Source organism: Haliotis asinina, chromosome 4 (genome assembly GCF_037392515.1).
Source record: "Haliotis asinina isolate JCU_RB_2024 chromosome 4, JCU_Hal_asi_v2, whole genome shotgun sequence".
In the NCBI taxonomy this organism is placed as follows: Eukaryota; Metazoa; Mollusca; class Gastropoda; order Lepetellida; family Haliotidae; genus Haliotis; species Haliotis asinina.
In genome coordinates, this window is record NC_090283.1 from 23,794,719 (window position 1) to 23,815,456 (window position 20,738).

Sequence of the window (20,738 nt, forward strand, 5' to 3'; positions counted from 1 at the left end):
TTAATATAACTTTGCGATTACAAATGTGCTTATATGATTCATCGGTTCAAATTGAACATTGACCTATGCTCAAATTGTGACATGAATGTTTATCAGTATTAATAAAACGGGCACATTTGCTCTCCAAATCCAATCCTTGGACATCGAAATATATGGGGTCACGTTTGTCAAACCATTTTCGACCGATTCAGGTTTGGTATTGCGTTGTGTGCCTCCGTAACAGCAAAACGGCGTTTCGTATACTTTGCGCCCATACGGAGAATCAGGTGCTCGAAGTCTTGTGAGATGCACAAGGTTCCGATAGGCATTGTTATCAAAGGGATACATCCGTCCTGATGTTTACATAGTTACAATACGTCACGTGTCGGTTGCTCACGATCAGTCTCGCCCACCTTCAGCACAGATCTCGGATGTACTAGACGTGTCGGTGTCAAACAGTTAGTTGGAGAGAGAACCAGGAACTATCACAGTATCAACAAACGGGTAAGACAGACATTTCATGTCCACTTTTTTATTGGCAATGATAAACGCCGATCGGCCGTTTTATTTAATCTGGTAGACGCTGAAATACGGTAATTTACTCTTAATGAACTCATTAGATCGTGCTGTGGACATTGTGCTACGACAACTGGGGATTGTCACGCTGAATTTAGAGGCTGGCCGATGTGGGCCGTGGCTGGAATACGAGTTTATTCATGTGAACTACAATATGTACGTGTGGTCACACCGAGTACAGGTCACTTAGTTGATGTGACCACTTCTTATCAGCTACCGATAGCACTAAAATTAATCTTCGCGTTTCAACCCCATGTAGCCACGATGATACTGTTCATATAGAGTATTGGCACAGATCGTCTGTTCATGTCGATTCTCAGTTAAACATGTGTTATAGAATCTACCTTCCTGTTTATTTGAGCTGATGATAGATGTATGGATTCTCCTCTGTTTGGTTTGTGTCTTGATAACTGTCATGAACACTTTGTTATCTAGTCGTACAGCCAGCTGACATGTTGGCATATACGTTGGTAGGAACAGTTTAGTCAGCTAAGCTAGATGAACTACTTCTCAGGTTGGTGACCTTACTTTTCTCATGCAGCGCTGCAGCTGTGAGAAATTTAATTAGATTCTACCTCATGTATCCATAAGTCCATGGTGTACATTATTTAACAGAATTTCAATATTTATAAACTTGAAAACAATGATTAACTGTTAAAATGATCGTTTAGAAGTTTTCCTGTCAGGAAGAGAAAACTGGGTTTAGAAATACATGTATATGACATGAACTATGCACATTTGATAATTTTGATGATTGACATGCCTCCATATTATGTTTTAAAACCAAGCACTTGTAACATTAATTATTGGTGTTGCTGGGACTACAGATGTGTACCCAAAGTAAAATCAGAAACGTGTCCTAGGATGAGTACATTCTTCATTTTGCCTTTTTCGTTATTGTAACTGTCATACTGTTTTATTACATATCCATGTAAACTTGGGATAGTTGTACAGGGGGGACAATATGGATGACATTGTCAAATTCTATATTGCACCCTAGATTCGGTATTGAACCCTAGATTCTGTATTGAACCCCTGTCAGTTCATTAATTAATTAATGCAAGATAACGGTATATTATAAATATTGAACATCACACTAGTGGATTTTGATGTTTTGGACTGAAATTGAAGATGACATGGGAACAGTGAGTGAGTGAGTTAAGTTTCAAGCACACTCAGCAATATTCCAGTTATATGGCAGCGGTCTGTAAATAATTGAATCTGGACCATACAATCCAGTGATCACTGCTAGTTGCCTCCTATTACAAGCATGGGTTGCGTAACGTCAGGTTTAATCTGCTCTCATTCGTTTCTGTGTTTTGACATTGTTAAGGGTACAAATTTGTATACAGAAACAACTGGGGTATATATTTTGAGTACCTGTGCTGACAATAACACCTTCAGCATTAATATGCAAGGGGTAATATTGTTTATCTCAACTCACACATGAATGTCGCTTTCTGATTGGCTAAGCGCTGTTCTATTATTTTCAATTTACCCCGCTTATATGCAATGTATTATTTTCAATGTACACCGCTGGGAATTCCGAACTCTTCGGGTGCTTCATGGTAGTACTTCTTTGTCACGAATAACATTGAATCACGCATCAGGCACTGATATTACTGATGTTTTACGATTGAAAATCGATGGAAGGGAGAAATCTGTTTACCTTGTGTCATCTGCAAATGGCGATTCACCTTGCATTCAACAGAAGTGCTTCAAACATTTCAAAATTAAAATCCAAGTGTTCGGGAAGATAAACACATTGTTCGCTGGTCCTTCGGGATCCATGGGCTCATGTACCCTCGAGGTTTGTTTATGTTTGTTTGTTTACATATACACAGTTCAAGGGTACATGAGCCCATGGCCCCCTCGCGACCAGTGAACAACTTACAATGTCCTATAGTGTGATGGAGAATGTTCTCGTTGCAGTGCATCAAACATGAGTACAGTAATATTCGTTTATAACGAACTCAAAGGGACTGTTGTTTTCAGTTCGTTGTAAGCGAAGTTCGTTCTAAACGATTCAGGAATGTTCGTGAATATTCGGAAATTACCAAGAATTGTCACCACGCCACTGGTTTCAGACAAGATCATGTTCACACAGAAAATAAGACAAAACCAACGAACATATAATTGTCAATGATAAAATTTCACAGGTAAGGTTATTTTATTATCCCCTTGATCCCATGTGAGGAAGCCTGTTTGTTTTCACAAGCTAATTGGTGACATGTGAGATGACACGCGAGTGGATTCGGATCAGCTGTTCATTATAAACACGTCAATTAACGCGTGAAATAGCACAGAGGGACCCATCAATTTGTTTGTTGTAACAGATAATTCGTACTATCAGTGTTCGGTGTATACCATAGTTAATTCATAACAATATATAGGAAAGCAGTCGGGACTTATGAATTTGTTCGTTGTAACCGGCAATTCGTTGTAAGCGTGTACGTTATAAGTGAACTTAACTGTATATGCTAGATAGAGGGGTTTTGCACCTGTCTATTTTATGTCATTTAATATCGGAAACATCTAAATATACTGGAAGTGAAAGTACAGCAACATTACAGTGTAGAGGGAGTATATCAACCTTTATGCAGGATCGTTTATGAACAACAGGTGATAATCTTGACAAACCATGTCATATGGTTCTGTGTGACTAATTCCTTGAGACAAGCTGTTGTCTCTGTTTCCACCATGATGGGGTTAGGCTTTTCAGTAGACTAATGCCATGTCTCTGTGTTTGATTGTAACAAATAAACCCATGTAAACTGAAAAAGAGCCCCAGGGGAACCAGAGATTTAGATCCTGAAACTGAGGGAATCTAGACTTTGAGTCAGGGCTTTGAGTTTGAGCATTGCAGAGATGGCTTGGCAATTCAGAAAATAATGTGCTTCAGGTTCAGACTTTTTCTTTTGATAACAGACTGATTTTGAAATAGAAACACACAGGCTTAAGGTAAATCATTCAGTGTGTTTTACATATTGTTTTGCAGAGGTTTTATAAATAGAGAATATCATCCGAGTGTCTTTTGAAATCAAACATATTACCATGAATTGACAAAGTTACAAACATGTAAGTCTTGCCTGTGCAGAGAACATGTTTACGAGAAGTAGGAGATGCACGGCAATGAGCAAATCCTTTTGTACTATGTGGGAGAGGAGAGGAAGGCTTGTGCATGTGCAGGGCATGAGGCTGAAATTAATTCTGCCTGTAGCTTCACCCATCACACTGCACTTGATCCCAGACAACCTGGGGCCCCTTCGCTCTCAGTGGCAACAGACAAGTCCAAGTTTTATTTGAAGAACAGGTGGATCTTACCCTCACCAAGCTTAAAAAGTGGGAAAAAATATCTTTTGGTGTTTGAATAGGAATATAACCAGTTATGTTCCAAATATAACACACATGGATCCATTCATACAGATGGATCCAAGGACACGTACAGATGGATCCCAGGACAGTCGCAAAGTTGCCAGTGCAGCAGTCAGTGGATCCAGACTGTCTCCTCAAGAATACCCAACAGTAGTTCAATTTTCACAGCTTAGGCCAAAGCTATCTTCACGGTTTTGACCTATATAAAACAGCAGAACCATTCCAAAAACACCATCCTTTTTACAGATTCACTTTCCTGCCTTCAGACATTTCCAAATGTCACTTTAAGTCACCCTGTCATCCTAGACATATAAGAACTCTACAACGATCATTCTACTCTCGAACGTGACATCCTCCTCTGTTGGTTACTAGGCTACATTTGAAAGGCAGGTGACACAAAGGCCGATGCTGCAGCTAAAGCAGCTCTTGACAACACCCGCTGCTGATCCCATACACTGATTTCAAATCCACTGTCAAAAGATACTCGGGACCTTATGCAAAAAAATGGTGGGACCCCCAAAAAGGAAGAAATAAATTTCACGCACTGAAGCCAGCAATTGGTTATACGTACATCGGTTAGTCAAGATGTGATGAGGTATTTTTAAGGCGGTGTCGTATTGGGCGGTTTCCTCATGACTATCTCCTGAAAATGGATGGGGATGGCCCCTTTTGTGTCTCTTGCTACAAACTGTGTGCCATACAAGTATATTCTGTTTGACTGTTTGATTGACTGGACTTTGTGACTGCAAATGATTCACATTATGTATTGAGAAATCTGAAGGATCTATTTTCCTGTATGAATGGACATCTCATTGTTGATGACTTGTAACTAAATTGTAACTCTGTAAGGCAAATGACTTGTTTCTTGTTTTTAAAATTGGTGTTGTGATATGTTCTGTTTGTTAACAAGAATGTAATAAACAAAGATACTTTTTAAAAAATTCAAATTATTTGGCCCTTGTGCTAAAAACGTCTGTGTATGGAGACCTCTTCTTGTCGCTATAATCATGATAATGGTTGGTTGTGCATAGTTTATCAGGATGCCTGAGGAAAGTTCACATGCATTACTCATTGTCCTCAGTTTGGGGGTTATAAAGCACTGGCATAGCAATGCATCACATCTCAAATGAGAGATCATTGTTAATGTCAGTTTCAAACTCACATTCGACAATGACAACATTTCTCAAGGTCCTGTTCTGCCATTTGTGTTGATGCAGGTCATGTCATACAGGGGGTTAAAACCACACATTGGATTTGCTGTAACACACTTTTCCTCAGCGCTCCAGATAATTTTTCAAGCAATTAGGTGTTTTCTCTCATGCCTGTATGTTTTGAGGAGTAACTAGCATTTTGTATACATTTGTATTACCACTACTATAAAGAATTGAGTACTTTCACTCCAAGTTAATTATCCTCATGTGGTAATTAACACCTATAATGAATGAATGAAAGAATGAAGTTTAACGCCGCATCAGCACTATTGTAGTTATTCATGGCGAAATTAACACTTATAAATATATGCAGAGATGCCAACCTCTACGATTTTATTGTAGTCACTACAAATTTTAACTTCAAACTACACCAATATGATTACACTAGAAATCCTATGAAATATGAATAAAGTGCATTAAAATTCTGATATATAGATAAAAAACATATATTTTCAACGATGAAATACATTTTTGGACCTCACGTACCTTCCATTCATCATATTTAATGACATATTTGAACTGGAATGATTGGAAGTGACAAACGTAATTTTAGCAAATCTGATTTCAATACCTTTGCGATTTGACCCATTTAGTTCCTGCGGAAATAATTTAACGACATGACAGTAATATAATTCATTTTTTTCTCAGAACCCATCATGATTTTGTTTGTTTAGTTGACTACGAATTTTATGGTCAAAACTACCAATTTTGAACATTGAAACTACTATTTGCAACACTTTGGGGTTGGGGTTTTAGTAATTCTTATATTGCCAAATACTTGGCAGCAATTTGTAAACACTCAACATGGAAGCCATGTGACTACTACAGTAGACAGTGACTTTGGCAGTAATAGTATATAGGCATCACTTTAAGGTGATATGCAACCAAAAAATCAAACATAATTAAAACACAATTATCACTTATTCATGACATGTAATATGCATTGCTGATTATGAAAAAAAACCATAAATTTTTTTTTGTGAAACGTCACAAATCAAAAGTGCAGTATTTTGTATTTGGTTCTGCTACGCTTGAAATGAAAGACCCGGGATACTGAACCCAGTCAGAGCCACTGGGTGTGCGCTCAAGTGTTAAGAAATCTTTTCATTGGCTGGCTCATTTGCTGATACACTTAGCCGGCGCTCTATGGTGTATAAGCCCGATAGGTGTTAATTTCAAACTGCTTGTGGTCATTGTTTGAAGTTGTGCATTGCATATTGTCATTAGCAAACATATAGTTGTCAGTTAACCAGACATTTGAGTTTTCTGTGTGGTAGAGACTGTGTACTACAAACATATCCTTTTTAAGTAAGGAGTAGAATATTTACTTCTTTGTGTACACAACCAAGATTAGACTACTACTCACAACCTCATACTTTTGGCATGCATATTGTTTCAAGCTCCGTGAACCTATTCACGGCGAAACTCCGAATTTTGAACGTTGAAACTACTATTTGCAACACTTTGGGTTTGACCTAGTGTGCAATACAATTCTTTGGAAGATCTGGAATGCAGTGCCAAGAAAATGGAAACAACGATACTTGGACATATTTCTCAAAAAACAGACGAAGAAACAGTTGTTGAACTGGTCCCTCGGTAGTTTGGATCCAGTAGTCTATCGTGGGAAGTTGCCTTGTTGTCTTGTAGATTTTGCAATTTCTAGTGCACAGTATCTATTGTTCTTTTTTTGCGTGGCTCTTTTCGGTTTGCCAATGGAGTAGAAAACTGGAGTATCATTGTTTTGAAGAGTATAGTGTCCTCTGAGCCGTTCGATAGAATCCACACATCTACGGCTGTTGCCTCCACTCCATCTGCAGTAGGAACCAGCCGCAGTATGGTTCTGTGGTTTCCATGATAGGTCGCGGGAGCGAATTTCCAACAAATGTATTCCCCAGAAAGCATGCCGAATATATGCGTTGTTTCGTTGGCTTTGATTGGATTCATTTCTTCTATTGCCTTTTGTCGTAGTCTCTCCGCTACTGCAGATCCCATAGCAAGTGCTCGGCGAACAGATTTTTCCATAACATCTGGCAACAATACAACAGACACTGGATTCCAATACATCGGAACACCAGTTTCGAAACACCTGCAAGGCTGTGTGATGAAAGAAGCTGTTCCATTGGGAGTCCAATAATGTATATTCAGAATAGAGGACATGCCTGGAATCTGAAATTGGCTGTAGCCTATTCTGCACAGTTCCACCAAATATCGTCTTCTACGTTTTCTTTGATGGGATTCCACATTCTCGAGCATGTGCGCATACAACCCACAAGCTGGTGGTTCTATGATGAAAAGGTTTTCTCCCAAGAATAGTGCTAGTGCTTCGCCCACCAAATCGTTGGCCATCGTGGTGTTGGTCCTGTGGTCATACAAAGAGACCTCTATACGAGTACAAACTCTGGTCTGGACATATGGATGGAGAGAGGTTTTCTGCATATGTTCCTTGGAACAATCCGCATAGTCAGCCAAATGACCTCCAATGTGTTCTCGCACGTCTCCGGTCTCGAAATTAGAAACTTTTCGTCGAAGATAGCCAAACATGAAGTTTTGATGAGATTGCCACTCATGGATTATCCAATAGAAGGTGGTACGCCACCACTTTCTCGGCTCACAAGCCCATAGTTTTGTATGTTGCTTCGACTGCCATTTTTTGTGGAAATGCAGATAGGTTGCTGTATATCTATTTGGGCACCAAATGTCTAATTGGAAAATCTGAAAACGTTGGGCATTTTGGTTGGGGTTGGGAAACTCATGGTGCTCTACAAATTTTAAGGCTCCTATAAATATAAAACTGTAAACTGGGAGTTCGTATGTTTCGCTGAATCAGCACAATCGAGTGACCAGGAAGTGTTGGCTTGCAGTCATAGTGGTCAGGAAGTTGGCAGGGTGAGCAAAAAGTGATATAGGGCCTGATGAAAGCTTTATTTAATAAATAAAGCTTTAAAGAGGCTTTTGTCTAAAGTGATCTCGTAGCCAAACCATAAATACTACTGTTTCCTGTACACTTTGTTGAACTGTCTTCGTGTTATTTGTCAGTGATCTGATACAATAGACTGTCAAGGATGTACTGCTGCATTGAAGCCATGAACAGTAACTGGTGAAACATGTTTGATGTGCTAAAAATAAACATTGTTATTCAAACACCGTCATTCTTCTGTTAAGCTGGATTGAGAGAGGGCTACTTTGATCAAGCCAGCAAATGGAGGTAAATATTTTACATTTTAATGACATTTGGAGTCTTCAAGTAAATGTTTTGGAAGACAAGGTCACACAAAAGCTCAGTTTGAAGCTGACTAAAGTGGTCAGGGTGCCCTAGGTATTGCTGGGTTTTGTTTTCTTAGGTCATGCTTCAGTCAATGGTTTGCCTGTCCCAGATTCTAGTCTGTGCAACCAAACAGTATGTCTGTAGATAATATTCTTGGATTAAACGTGTGAAACTTATGTCTGGTGCAACTCACTCACTCACTCACTCACTCACTCACTCACTCACTCACTCACTCACTCACTCACTCACTCACCAATATTCCTTGAGTAAGAAAGGCAATAGTACCTGATATTTGATATTGTTCAGACTACAGACAAATGAATGACTTGGTTTGGTTTCTATTCCAGAAATTAATTTTTCACATGTTCAAGGTTGTGATCAGTTATATTACCCAGGTGTTAATATCAGAAGTGGATGCAGAATTTTAAAAACAGAAAATGCAAGTACAAGGACAATATATTACTTAGGTATTACCAAAATCTTTGTCACTATCTGAAAGGGGCACTTCATGGAAATCCCACACCCCTTGGGTTCTCACAGTGAATTGGTCGTGAATATGTCATGTGTGGAAAATGGAAAACAAAATGAATTTCATGACTGTTTAGCAGAATCTACATTCATAGTTCAACTGTTTTAATTTGGATGCTGATGATTTTCTACTTCTGCTTCTTCTTTTGTGTGCTCGTGAACCATCTTAACCATATCTGAGTGCTACTAATCTCTACAAATTGCTACTATCACGCCCAGGCATAGTCATGTTCTGGTCTTTGTCCATGAAATGGAAGATGAAAAGCTGAAAATGCCCGATTCTCAATAAGCATGACTTAGAAAATCAGCAGTGTCCAAACAGAATTATGGATTGTAGATTTGGTCCATGCCTCTCTTTGATGTCTTTCTGTATCATTTGGTTCAAACACTCCCCATTTTCCCCTTCCAGTTCCCAAACATCCTGAAGAATCATCTTTACTGAGGAGATCTGTCACAGTATGGACTTCAACTTTGCTTATTAGACCTTGATCCATTGCTGTCAAATTCTGCTTCAAATGAACTCACAGACATCCACCTTTAAAAGATCTGAAGAATATGTTGAGGAGACAATTGTTGTCTTTTCATGTTACCAGAACATTACTTGTCTTGTGTGATTTCTTCTACAGAGCCATGGCTGAAAGTGAAACTGGACTGAAGACCCCAGACCTAGTGAAGCAGGTTGCCTCTGCCAATTCCCTGTTTGGTCTGGACCTGTACAAGAAGGTTGCCTCAAACCGGAAGGACTCCAATGTGTTTCTGTCTCCATTCAGCATCTCGGCAGCTCTGGCCATGACCCATCTTGGAGCTCGAGGTGACACAGCAGCTCAGATGAACCATGTCCTGATGTGGACTGACCTCCAGGACTCTGTACATGCAGGGTTTGAAGACTATCTGCGTCTTCTGAAAAAACAGGGAGACTACATACTCACAACAGCCAACCGCTTGTTTGTGAATAATAAGGCCAAGATTCTGGAAGAATTTCTCCAGAAGACAGAGAAGCATTATGGTGCTAAGGCCATCTTGTCTGACTTTGCAGGCAACGGAGCTGGAGAGGCTGAGAAGATCAACCAATGGGTGGAATCGGAGACCAACAGCAAGATAAAGGATCTGATCACTGGTGGAATCGATCCACTAACGGCAATGATTCTTGTTAATGCCATATACTTCAAGGGAAACTGGGCAGAGAAATTTGATCCAGCAAGGACAGAGAAGGGCACATTTAAGGTGAAACCTGGGGAAACAGTACAGGTTGACATGATGAGGATGAAGAAGAAGTTTAGGTTTGGCCTAAGTGATGAACTGAACTGTTCTGTTTTGGAACTGCCTTATGTGAAGGAGGACCTTAGCATGTTCTTCTTGTTGCCATACAAGGATGATGGTTTGGGAGAACTGGAAAGTCAACTGAATCATGAATCTTTGACGAAAACCTTAAAGCATGTTCACAAAACTACTGTTGACATCTCTATGCCCAAATTTGTATTGGAATCAAGCTTTGAGCTGAATGAAGTCCTGAAGTCACTTGGAATGTCTGATGCTTTTGATGAGCAGAAAGCCGATTTGTCTGGTATCGATGGCACTCGCCTCTTGTACATCTCCCAGGTGGTGCACAAGGCCTTCCTGGAAGTCAACGAGGAGGGAAGTGAAGCTGCTGCGGCTACAGCTGTTAGGATCATGACAAGATCGCTCCCAATAATTGAGCCTTTCAAGGCCGATCATCCCTTCCTGTTTCTCATCCGTGACAACCGAGCCGATGTTGTGCTCTTCATGGGCAGACTTGTCCGTCCTCCCACAGCAGGATCAGCTGGTGTTTCACAGAAAACTGAATTGTAGAGCTGTTGATACAATTTTGTTTCACATTAACATTAATGTTATTCAAATGCAGTTTATCAATATATTTAATAGAACATTGTTTGATTGTTTGAAACTGTTAATTTCTGTCAATTACCAAAAGTAGTTAAGTTTCTGTGCTTATCTCTGTCAGTTAAATGCAATATAATATAGACATTTAATTATTTTTAAACTTCTGTCAGTTACCATAAGTAGTTGTTTAGTTCCTTTACATATCTTTGTCAATTAAATGCAATCTATTTTAGACATTTAATAGAAGTATATTGTTTGATTGAAACTATTCATCGACTTCTGTCAGTTGCCAAAGTACTTGTTTTTGTTATTTTGCCTATTTCTGTCAATTAAATATTATAGACATTTAATAGAAGTACATTAAATATTGTTTGACTGAAACTATTCATAAACTTCTGTCAGTGTCTCTAGCAGTACAGCTACCAGTGAAATGGTTAGCCTTTGACTTCATAAATCTCTGTGGGACAATAATAATCCTTTGATTCATAGCTCGGTGTTATTTTTTGGAAGAAATATGCTTTTTCACTTTATTTTTGTAATACATATATAATTGGAAACATTGGTCAAACAGTCCTTAAGATCTTTAAAGTCATGACCTGAATATGTTGAGATGTAAACTTTCTATTGTATGTTTTCATGGTGCTGGACTTTATATGACAGCAATATTTTCTTTGTCATATTTGGGATTTCACTTTCTTAGTAATTTACACTCATCAGAGGGGTACACAAAGTACGCAGTCTAGACTACCAGTTGTCCGACTTTCATTTTTGTGGAAGTCGCGGTGGCTGAGCGGGCTAGGCGGCTGACTTTGTGTGCTGGCGATTAGGTGCCTGACTCTGAGGGTGCGGGTTCGAATCCCGGATGGGACTCAACCGAAAAAAGTACTAGCATTTGTACTTTACTAAGAAAGTGAAATCCCAAATATGACATATGTTGCATTTGACCACTTTCTAAATGGCACCGTGTAATCATAATATTTTCTTGATGTGGCTGTAGTATATTCTCAAGGTACAATACATTCTAAATACGTTCTGAAAAACTCCCACATTATTACATATGCATAAGATATGCACATATTACATATGTAGTAAATCCTGTATTGCTGTAATCATGCTAATAAATAACTGTGATACATTATGTTGTGAATAGATTTCTTTCATAGTATAACATGATTAAAAACTTAATTCCTGTGTGAGAGGTTGTGCAGAATACTTCCACAGTCTAGTGGAGAGACTGTTTGTCCTGGTAGCAAAATGTCAGTGGTTTGATTGTTGTATGTGAGATAGGGGTGTTGGGGTATCCAAGTGGTTTAAGCATTTGTTCGTCATGTTGAAGAATCAGGTTCAATTCGCCACATGGGTCTGTTGTCACTCGCCCAGATATTGCTGGAATATTGCAAAAAACGCTGTGAAACTTAACTCACTGACTCACTCACATCTACTGAGGTATGATTGTTGTTCCTCATTGCAATGTCATGTGCGGATCGAGGAATATAGGTAGGGGGTGTTGTGGGGTTTCAAAACCCCTTAGCCCCCCTCCCCCCCTGTCCCCTTGGATCTGCTCATGGAGGTGGGGGACAAGTAAGAAATGGGTGTGTGAGGGGGACGAAGTTAAGTTTTATGCTGTTTTTAGCAGTGCTTCAGGAGACAGACAAAATGAGCTTCACAGGCTGTACTCATGTGGGGAATCTAACATGGATTTTCAGCATGCTTTTTGCAACCACTGATGTGAAACAGTGCTATGTACACAAACATAGCCTTATTAAGATGGCTTGCAATCAGGGGAGAAAAGAATACATCAACTTTATTCATTTTCCTGGACAGACAGATGCAGCAAGCATTGGAGATTCACATAGAATTTGAACACAAGAGACTGTTGCCGAAATATACTCTTCAAAATAAGTAGGGGATCTTCATTGTTTTTTATTTACAATCAAAAATATTTAGGAGATTTATCGGAGTCAGTCAATGTTGATATGATATTACTGAATGTTTAGAAATCGCATCAACATTTGCACTTCCTTACAACGATAGTTGTTTGGAATGTAGTCACTTTTGAAAGATGATTGGTGTATGGCATGTAATTTGCATGTAAACAGTTTTCATTTTAAAACAAACGACTAGAAAAAAACAGAAGTATATGAAATGTGTGATGCAAGATGAGTGTCAAAATTAATGTTGTAAGTGAGAAAACTTCAAAATCAAGAATGGGACTCCATGTACGTGTTAGGGGCTCTGTGTTTAGGGATGGTAATAGAGAGAAATGGTTGTGTGTTCATAAGATGTCTGTCCTTGAAACGTTTGTTAATGTTTACACTTCCTATCCAAATTGAAAGTTCATTATCCCCTACTTTTTTTTAAGTGAGTGAGTTTAGTTTTACGTCACACTTAGCAATATTCCAGCTATATGGCGACGGTCTGTAAATAATCGAGTCTGGACCAGACAATCCAGTGATCAACAACATGAGCATCGATCTGCGCAATGGGGAACCGATGACATGTGTCAACCAAGTCAGCTAGTCTGACCACCCGATCCCGTTAGTCGCCTCTTACGACAAGCATAGTCACCTTTTATGGCAAGCATGGGTTGCTGAAGGCCTATTCTACCTCGGGACCTTCACGGGTCACTTTTTTTTAAGAGAATATATTAGAGTAAACATGCATTGATGATGACACAAACATTCAGAACAGATTCAAAAGATCATAAAAAATTAAAATTTGCACCTGAACTAACATATTTTGTACACATGAGAAGATACACATCCATCATTATTTTTTTTAGTCTTTTATACATACAATACTTTTCAATTTTTGGCAACAGACATATTAACAGTTTTTGCATCTGGTAATTAATTCTACTTGTGCACAAAACAAGATAACACTCATTTGTTATTAAAATTTACACTGTTAATACTGCCACCATACATGCATAGTAATGTTACCTACACTGAGAACAATCTGACAATAGATCTTACTTGCACTAGCTAAGGACAGTTAATGTGCAAACCCAAGCAGCCTGCGATGCGCCAGAAGGTCAATAGAAGGCCATGTTATCCCACCAGTTACCCCACTCACTGCTGGGTGAACAGGCAATTTTGAACACACTCATTTGTGTGAGACTGTATGTGTCACATGCTTTGTTGTGGTCAAGGACGGGAGTCCTAGAAACTCTCCAGAGTCCAGTTACCAAACACTGCCGCCCATCCAAGGATTGTTCGAAACCAAGTTGGCCAAACTTCATCTCATTATGACCAGGGCACCATGCACACCTACATTTTACTCATAGTCCAAGGGGGAATTACTCTTGTTGTCTTTGACCAGGAACAGGTCACTCTGGAATTGCAAGAAAACATGCTGCTGAGTTAGCTTGTCGGCTGAAAAACACAAACAATGTAGATCGATATATTTTATACAGGATGGGTTTCATGTTGTCATGTTTTATGGAATCAAGAAATACATATTTGTTTTGAAAGTGCTAGTTGAAACATGTCTCTTTTGTAGTCAGAGTGGATAAAGTGGAAGCCAAAGGCCAAATCGTTTTCTTCAGTATGCTGTAGGGGTGCTGGGATAGCGTAGTAGTCAACACATTCACTCTTCATCCTGAAAGCTCGGTTTTGATTTCATACACTCACTAGTATATGATGTGTGAACCCCATTCCTGGTGACCCTGCCATGACATTACTGGAACAACATATTGCTGAAAGACGCATAAATCCATACTCACTCACATTAAATACATGTAATAAATAAACATTGGGGAACAAAGTTCCACTTATTTGGAGCATGACCAAAAGTTATTTGTTTTGTAGAGGTGCCAGGACGATGTCGTGCAGTAAGGTGTCCCAGCTTGCTGCAGCAGATGCCAAGTTCACCATTGACCTCTACAGAGCACTGTCCAGTTCCATGTCTGACCAGAACCTGTTCCTGTCCCCCTACAGTGTCCTGTCTGTCATGGCCATGGCTTACATGGGGGCCCGTGGAACTACAGCCTCAGAGATGTTGCAGGTCTTGAAACTGACGGAAATATCAGAAACCATCCACATCGCATTTCAGGAGTACCTGGCAGTTATGAGCAGCAAAGCGGAGGGCTGCGATTTGGCTTCGGCTAATAAACTCTATGTGAGAAAGGACAAGCAGCTGTGCCCAGAGTTTTCCAAAAAGGTCACACTGCATTTTGGAGCTGAGGCAGAAACATGTGACTTCATCGGGAACCCGGAGTCAGAGTGTACCAAGATCAATGCCTGGGTGGCCAATCAGACCCACGATAGGATCCAAGGAGTGATCTCACCACTTTCTCTCACTAAAGACACATCAATGATTTTAGTAAATGCTATCTATTTTAAAGGACAATGGGAAAATGTTTTTGATAAGGGCTTAACTGAGAAGGGCTCTTTTACAGTCTCCTCCTCAAAGAAGGTCGTGATTGATATGATGAACACTGTGGACACTTTTGGGTACAGTGAGATAAAAGACTTGGACTGCATGGCTCTGGAACTTCCGTATGTAGGAGACAGACTCAGCATGGTGATACTCCTTCCTAGAAAAACAAACGGTTTAAGTTTCCTGGAACAGAACCTCAAACCACATCATCTTCATGCCCAGTTCACTGTTAATGCATGGAATGAGGTTGATGTGTCACTTCCAAGGTTTAAGATGGAGTCCACTTTTGAGCTTGCCGATGTTCTTTCCACATTAGGGATGTGTACAGCTTTTGACCCTGTGGAAGCCAACTTTTCTGGGATTGATCCATCAGGTTTGTTGACCTTGTCGAGGGTCGTCCACAAGACCTTTGTGGAGGTCAATGAGGAGGGTACAGAGGCAGCAGCATGCACCATGATGGACTGTGTCGATGGGTTGGTGATGCAGAAGAAGCTGGTTTTCAGAGCTGATCATCCATTCATATTTTTTATCCGAGACAGACAAAGTGAGATGATCCTTTTTCTTGGGAGGATTGTGAATCCAGAAGGCCTGGAAACATGCTAAGTCAGTTAGGTTCAGATACAGTGGAAGCTGTCTAAACCAGCACTCACTGGGACTGAAGAAATAGTCTGGTTTAGACAATGTGTTGGATTGTAGAGCTGATGATAAATGTACAAGCAATGGATGGGACTGAGATTTTATGCCGGTCTTGACAACTTGCTGGATTGGGCAAATGCTGGTTTTGACAGCCTCCACTGTATTGTAAACAGTGTTTCCCTAGGCATAAAAAGTTACCAATCATTATAACTCCCCAGCTAGTGTCAGGGATGGGGGTTCTGGACATGGTTTTTGGGTATTGGTTTTAATCAGTGTTTGCCCTTGGCTTAAAAAGTTAGGAATCATGATGACTCCCTGGTGTCATTGACAAAGACACGGGTTGTCTGCATCTTGGAAACGCTGTGTAGATCCGCTATAGATCAGTGGTCACCATAGTTGCATCATTATAACAGACCTGCAGATCTATGTCATGTTGTGTTCATAACACAATATCATCCAGTGGCTGGACATGATTCTTATGTTGTTGAACATCACCATCACCATCATCACCATCACTCCTGTAACCATCACTGTTGATGTCACCATCACCACCATTATCACTTCACCATCATCACTTCAGTGACATCTCTGTTTATATAACCATCACCATCATCACCATCATCACTTAAATAACATCACTATTTATGTAACCTTCACCATCATCACTTCAGTAACATCACTGTTTATGTCACCATCACCATCATCATGTAAGTCACCATCACCAGTACCAGCATCATGGCTGCTCAACCTCCGTAACCACCTTCACCACCATCTCGAAACCATCACCGCGACCTTGAATGTCTTCTCCATCATACACCATCCCTGTTGCCGTCACCATCTCCATTTCACTCACCATCACCACATCATCGATGACACCACCCTGACACCTTCACCTCCACTACCATCTCCATCATCCACCATCCACCATCCCTGTCGACATCACCATCACCACATCATCGATGACACCACCCTGACACCTTCACCTCCACTACCATCTCCATCATCCACCATCCACCATCCCTGTCGACATCACCATCACCACATCATCGATGACACCACCCTAACACCTTCACCTCCACTACCATCTCCATCATCCACCATCCACCATCCCTGTCGACATCACCATCACCACATCATCGATGACACCACCCTGACACCTTCACCTCCACTACCATCTCCATCATCCACCATCCACCATCCCTGTCGACATCACCATCACCACATCATCGATGACACCACCCTAACACCTTCACCTCCACTACCATCTCCATCATCCACCATCCACCATCCCTGTCGACATCACCATCACCACATCATCGATGACACCACCCTAACACCTTCACCTCCACTACCATCTCCATCATCCACCATCCACCATCCCTGTCGACATCACCATCACCACATCATCGATCACACCACCCTAACACCTTCACCTCCACTACCATCTCCATCATCCACCATCCACCATCCCTGTCGACATCACCATCACCACATCATCGATGACACCACCCTAACACCTTCACCTCCACTACCATCTCCATCATCCACCATCCACCATCCCTGTCGACATCACCATCACCACATCATCGATGACACCACCCTAACACCTTCACCTCCACTACCATCTCCATCATCTACCATCCACCATCCCTGTCGACATCACCATCACCATATACAGGTCAATATGGTCACAGGTCATTTTTAGTTCATCCTCCTCAATCAACCATAGGGATCATGCTGGTGACACAAATACGCAAGTTTTTATTCTAATTTCATTTTGATTACCACCTGTCCTTGCTGCTTTTACCTTTTAATTGTAATGATTAAATAAGTAGTACATGCTTTGAAGAAAATATGACATTCACTTTTTGTGCATCATCATCTAACATATGAAGCTGGGAGTAGTCATGAAAATCCCAATGCGCTCAGAAACGCTAAGAGAATGCTCCAGAGCTCTTTTAGGCCCCTCGCCAATATAGACTGCTACTCTACAGGATGTCTGTTTTCAATGAGGTCAGTGTGCAATAAAAATCATTTCTGAACAAAAGCTTTAGATATTTCTGTACTTTTTTTTGTACATTTGTCTGTATAACACAGTATGTATTTCTTTTTAGGTGTCATGTTGAATAAAAGTGTTCAAAATGACAAAAATCACGCAAAGTCAGTTTTTGATGTTCATAAGTGGAGGCGACACCTGGAGCGAATAATGGAAAGATGAGCATATGCATGTAAGTCTTCGAGAAAGGTAATATTTCAGGATAGGAGAGTTTGCTTGTTTGTTTGTTTAATGCTGCACTCAGCCATATTTCCAGCTATATGGTGTTGGTCTGTACATAATCAAGTCTAGACCAGACAATCCAGTGGTCAATATATACACAATTTTGATACCATGACGTGGGTCAAGCAAGACAGTGAGCCTCTACACCTAATCCAGTTAGTTGTCCTTAATGGCTAGCATGGGTTTGCTGAATACCAAATCTAACCAATTTACACTGGTAAGCCAGTCCGATAGCAGTGGATGGATTCCAATATACATGTAATATAATGTTAAAATGTTTGAAACACACGGGAAAAAATAAACTTCTTGAAAAATATCTGGGGAAATAAGAAATGTTTCTTTTCAAAAGAGATATTGAGTGAGTGGATGACCCATACATCCAAAAGCAACAATCACAACAATTTGCTATGCAGAGTTACCTCACTTAGATGTGGTTAGATTCTTTTGTGGCTGTTTTGTAGTACTCCTGAAAATAGAAATAAAGTGTTTTATTTATTACTTCATTAAATTAGGTAGTTTAAACAAATATTAAAGTAACTATGTTTTACCAACTAGGTTTTTTTCAATTTGGTCCTATAATCATCATCCGAAATACCCTCTTAACAGTTAAAAAAACAAAAATTTGCATATTATGAACAAATTTAGAAACCTGTTATAACTTACGTTGAAACCAACAGTGGGTGGTAACAACTACCCGCATCACTGTTACATTGGAAAGTGTATTTGCATATGCCTTGCCATAGCGATTATCCAATTGACAATCAAAACTATAAATGAACAGGTACAAATAGTAAGCTTTCAACAAGAGCACAAGCATGAAAAACGTACTGAGAAAACCCCCAAGTTATATATAAGGTCATGCTCTTCAAAACAACTTACCTACCATTATCTTGTAAAAGGATAATCGATATTATACACCCGCCTCTTCCAATTTCAAATGGTCAGTATTTTAAAGGGAGGTAACTGTGTGTGCCTTATCGACAACCATCGTGACGCAGTCGGGAAAAGCCGAATATAGTCTTGTGTATTCTTGGAGTGAGTGAGTTTAGTTGCTGCTCTCAGCAATAGTCCAGTTATATGGCTAGGGTTTGTACATAATCGAGACAATGATGGCAGTGATCAACTCTTGAACAGTTGTGTCAACTCAATGGGTAAATAATCCTTTGTTAGAAGCCGCGCGGTCCAGCAGAGCAGGTACTTAGATTTGACAGAATCACCATTAAGTGAAAACGAAATGATTCACAGACATGAGTCGAATTAATTACACCAAAACCGCAGCCATAGAGCTGTTGCTAAACACAGCGGTCTCCGTTCCACAAAGAGATCTTACCAGTCTAGTTATGTAAGACGACGGAAGTAACGGTCGTCTTAGCGAAGAGGTCGCTTAAGGAAACGGGACCTTGTATGAGTGGGAGATTATTTTATTGTATTCGGGTGTGCGTCCGTGTGTCTGTGTTCAAAGTCAACAACGCCACGAGTGAGTGAGTATGACTTTACGACACTTTAAGCAATATTCCAGCAATATCCAGCGGATGACACCAGAAATGGGTTTTACACAATATACCCACATGGGGATTCGAACTCGGGTCTTCGGCGTGACAAGCGAACGCTTTGACCACTATGCTATCCCACCATCAACAAGAATAAGAGTGGTCGGGCTCGTAAACCCCATATCACTTCGCTTCGGTGACAAGATTGAATGCAGGTAATACTATCGTACGGCCAAGTGTTTAGATCGATGTCGGTCACTGGATTATCTGGCCCAAACTTGATTATTCACAAATCACCGTCATGTAACTGACTGCGGCGTTCACAACAAACGTAGGAACGTCTTGTGATAATAATAATAAAAAAATAATTAAAAAAACAAACAAACACAAAAGACTTTCGCACATTTATAAATGTACAAGTGCGGTTTCGTATTTTTACCAGTTCTTGCACTGAGTGCAACCTGGCTTTTAGGCGTTGGCTGCACCATCAAAACTTTAGCTGCACCATTAAATAATGTCACTGGTTCTATAAAGTAACTGAATACTTGTTTAGCAATTTAGCAAGTCCTCAGTATCAGATACATTCAACAGAACCTGGTGCCATGATGATAAAGGATAAATGTTTCTATTTGAATTTTGCCTTTCCTTTATCTATAAATCTCAGTGATCTGTGAAGGTCCCAGGGTAGAGTAGGCCTTCAGCAACCCATGCTTGCCATAAAAGGCGACTACGCTTGTCGTAAGAGGCGACTAACGGGATCGGGTGGTCAGGCTCGCTGACTTGGTTGACACATGTCATCGGTTCCCAATTGCGCAGATCGATGCTCATGTTGTTGATCACTGGGTTGTCTGGTCCTGACTGGATTACTTACAGACCGTCGCCATATAGCTGGAATATTTCTGAGTGCGGCGTAAAACTAAACTCACTCCCTATAAATCTCAGTTATGTGATTACTGCTACATTACTGATGTATGCGTACACACATGAAAATAGCAAACTTGCACCTGTGATATACCGCTCAACACATTATATACTCTTTAAAAAAAAGTAGGGGAACTGTACTTTCAATGTACGGTTGTCTAAATTGGGAGATATATTGGACTGAATTAAAGTTGATCCAATAATAATGGATGTTTTGAGAATACATCACCACATAGAGT

At 40.1% G+C, this 20,738-nt stretch overlaps 1 protein-coding gene across 4 annotated transcripts; it reads left to right on the forward strand.

Moving 5' to 3' along the window:
- Positions 1-204: 204 nt before the first annotated feature.
- On the forward strand, positions 205-17,952 carry LOC137281396 (leukocyte elastase inhibitor-like). Of its 4 annotated transcripts, XM_067812596.1 has the most exons (3): positions 239-483; positions 9,344-9,390; positions 9,561-11,932. In XM_067812596.1, the coding sequence occupies exon 3, from the start codon at positions 9,565-9,567 to the stop codon at positions 10,762-10,764; it is 1,200 nt and encodes a 399-aa protein (XP_067668697.1). In that variant the 5' UTR covers positions 239-483; positions 9,344-9,390; positions 9,561-9,564; the 3' UTR covers positions 10,765-11,932. The 4 variants fall into 4 exon arrangements, with proteins under 4 accessions (XP_067668696.1, XP_067668697.1, XP_067668699.1 ...); XM_067812595.1 differs by lacking the exon at positions 9,344-9,390 and having other exon boundaries at positions 205-483; XM_067812598.1 differs by lacking the exons at positions 9,344-9,390; positions 9,561-11,932 and adding an exon at positions 14,604-17,952.
- Positions 17,953-20,738: the final 2,786 nt, after the last annotated feature.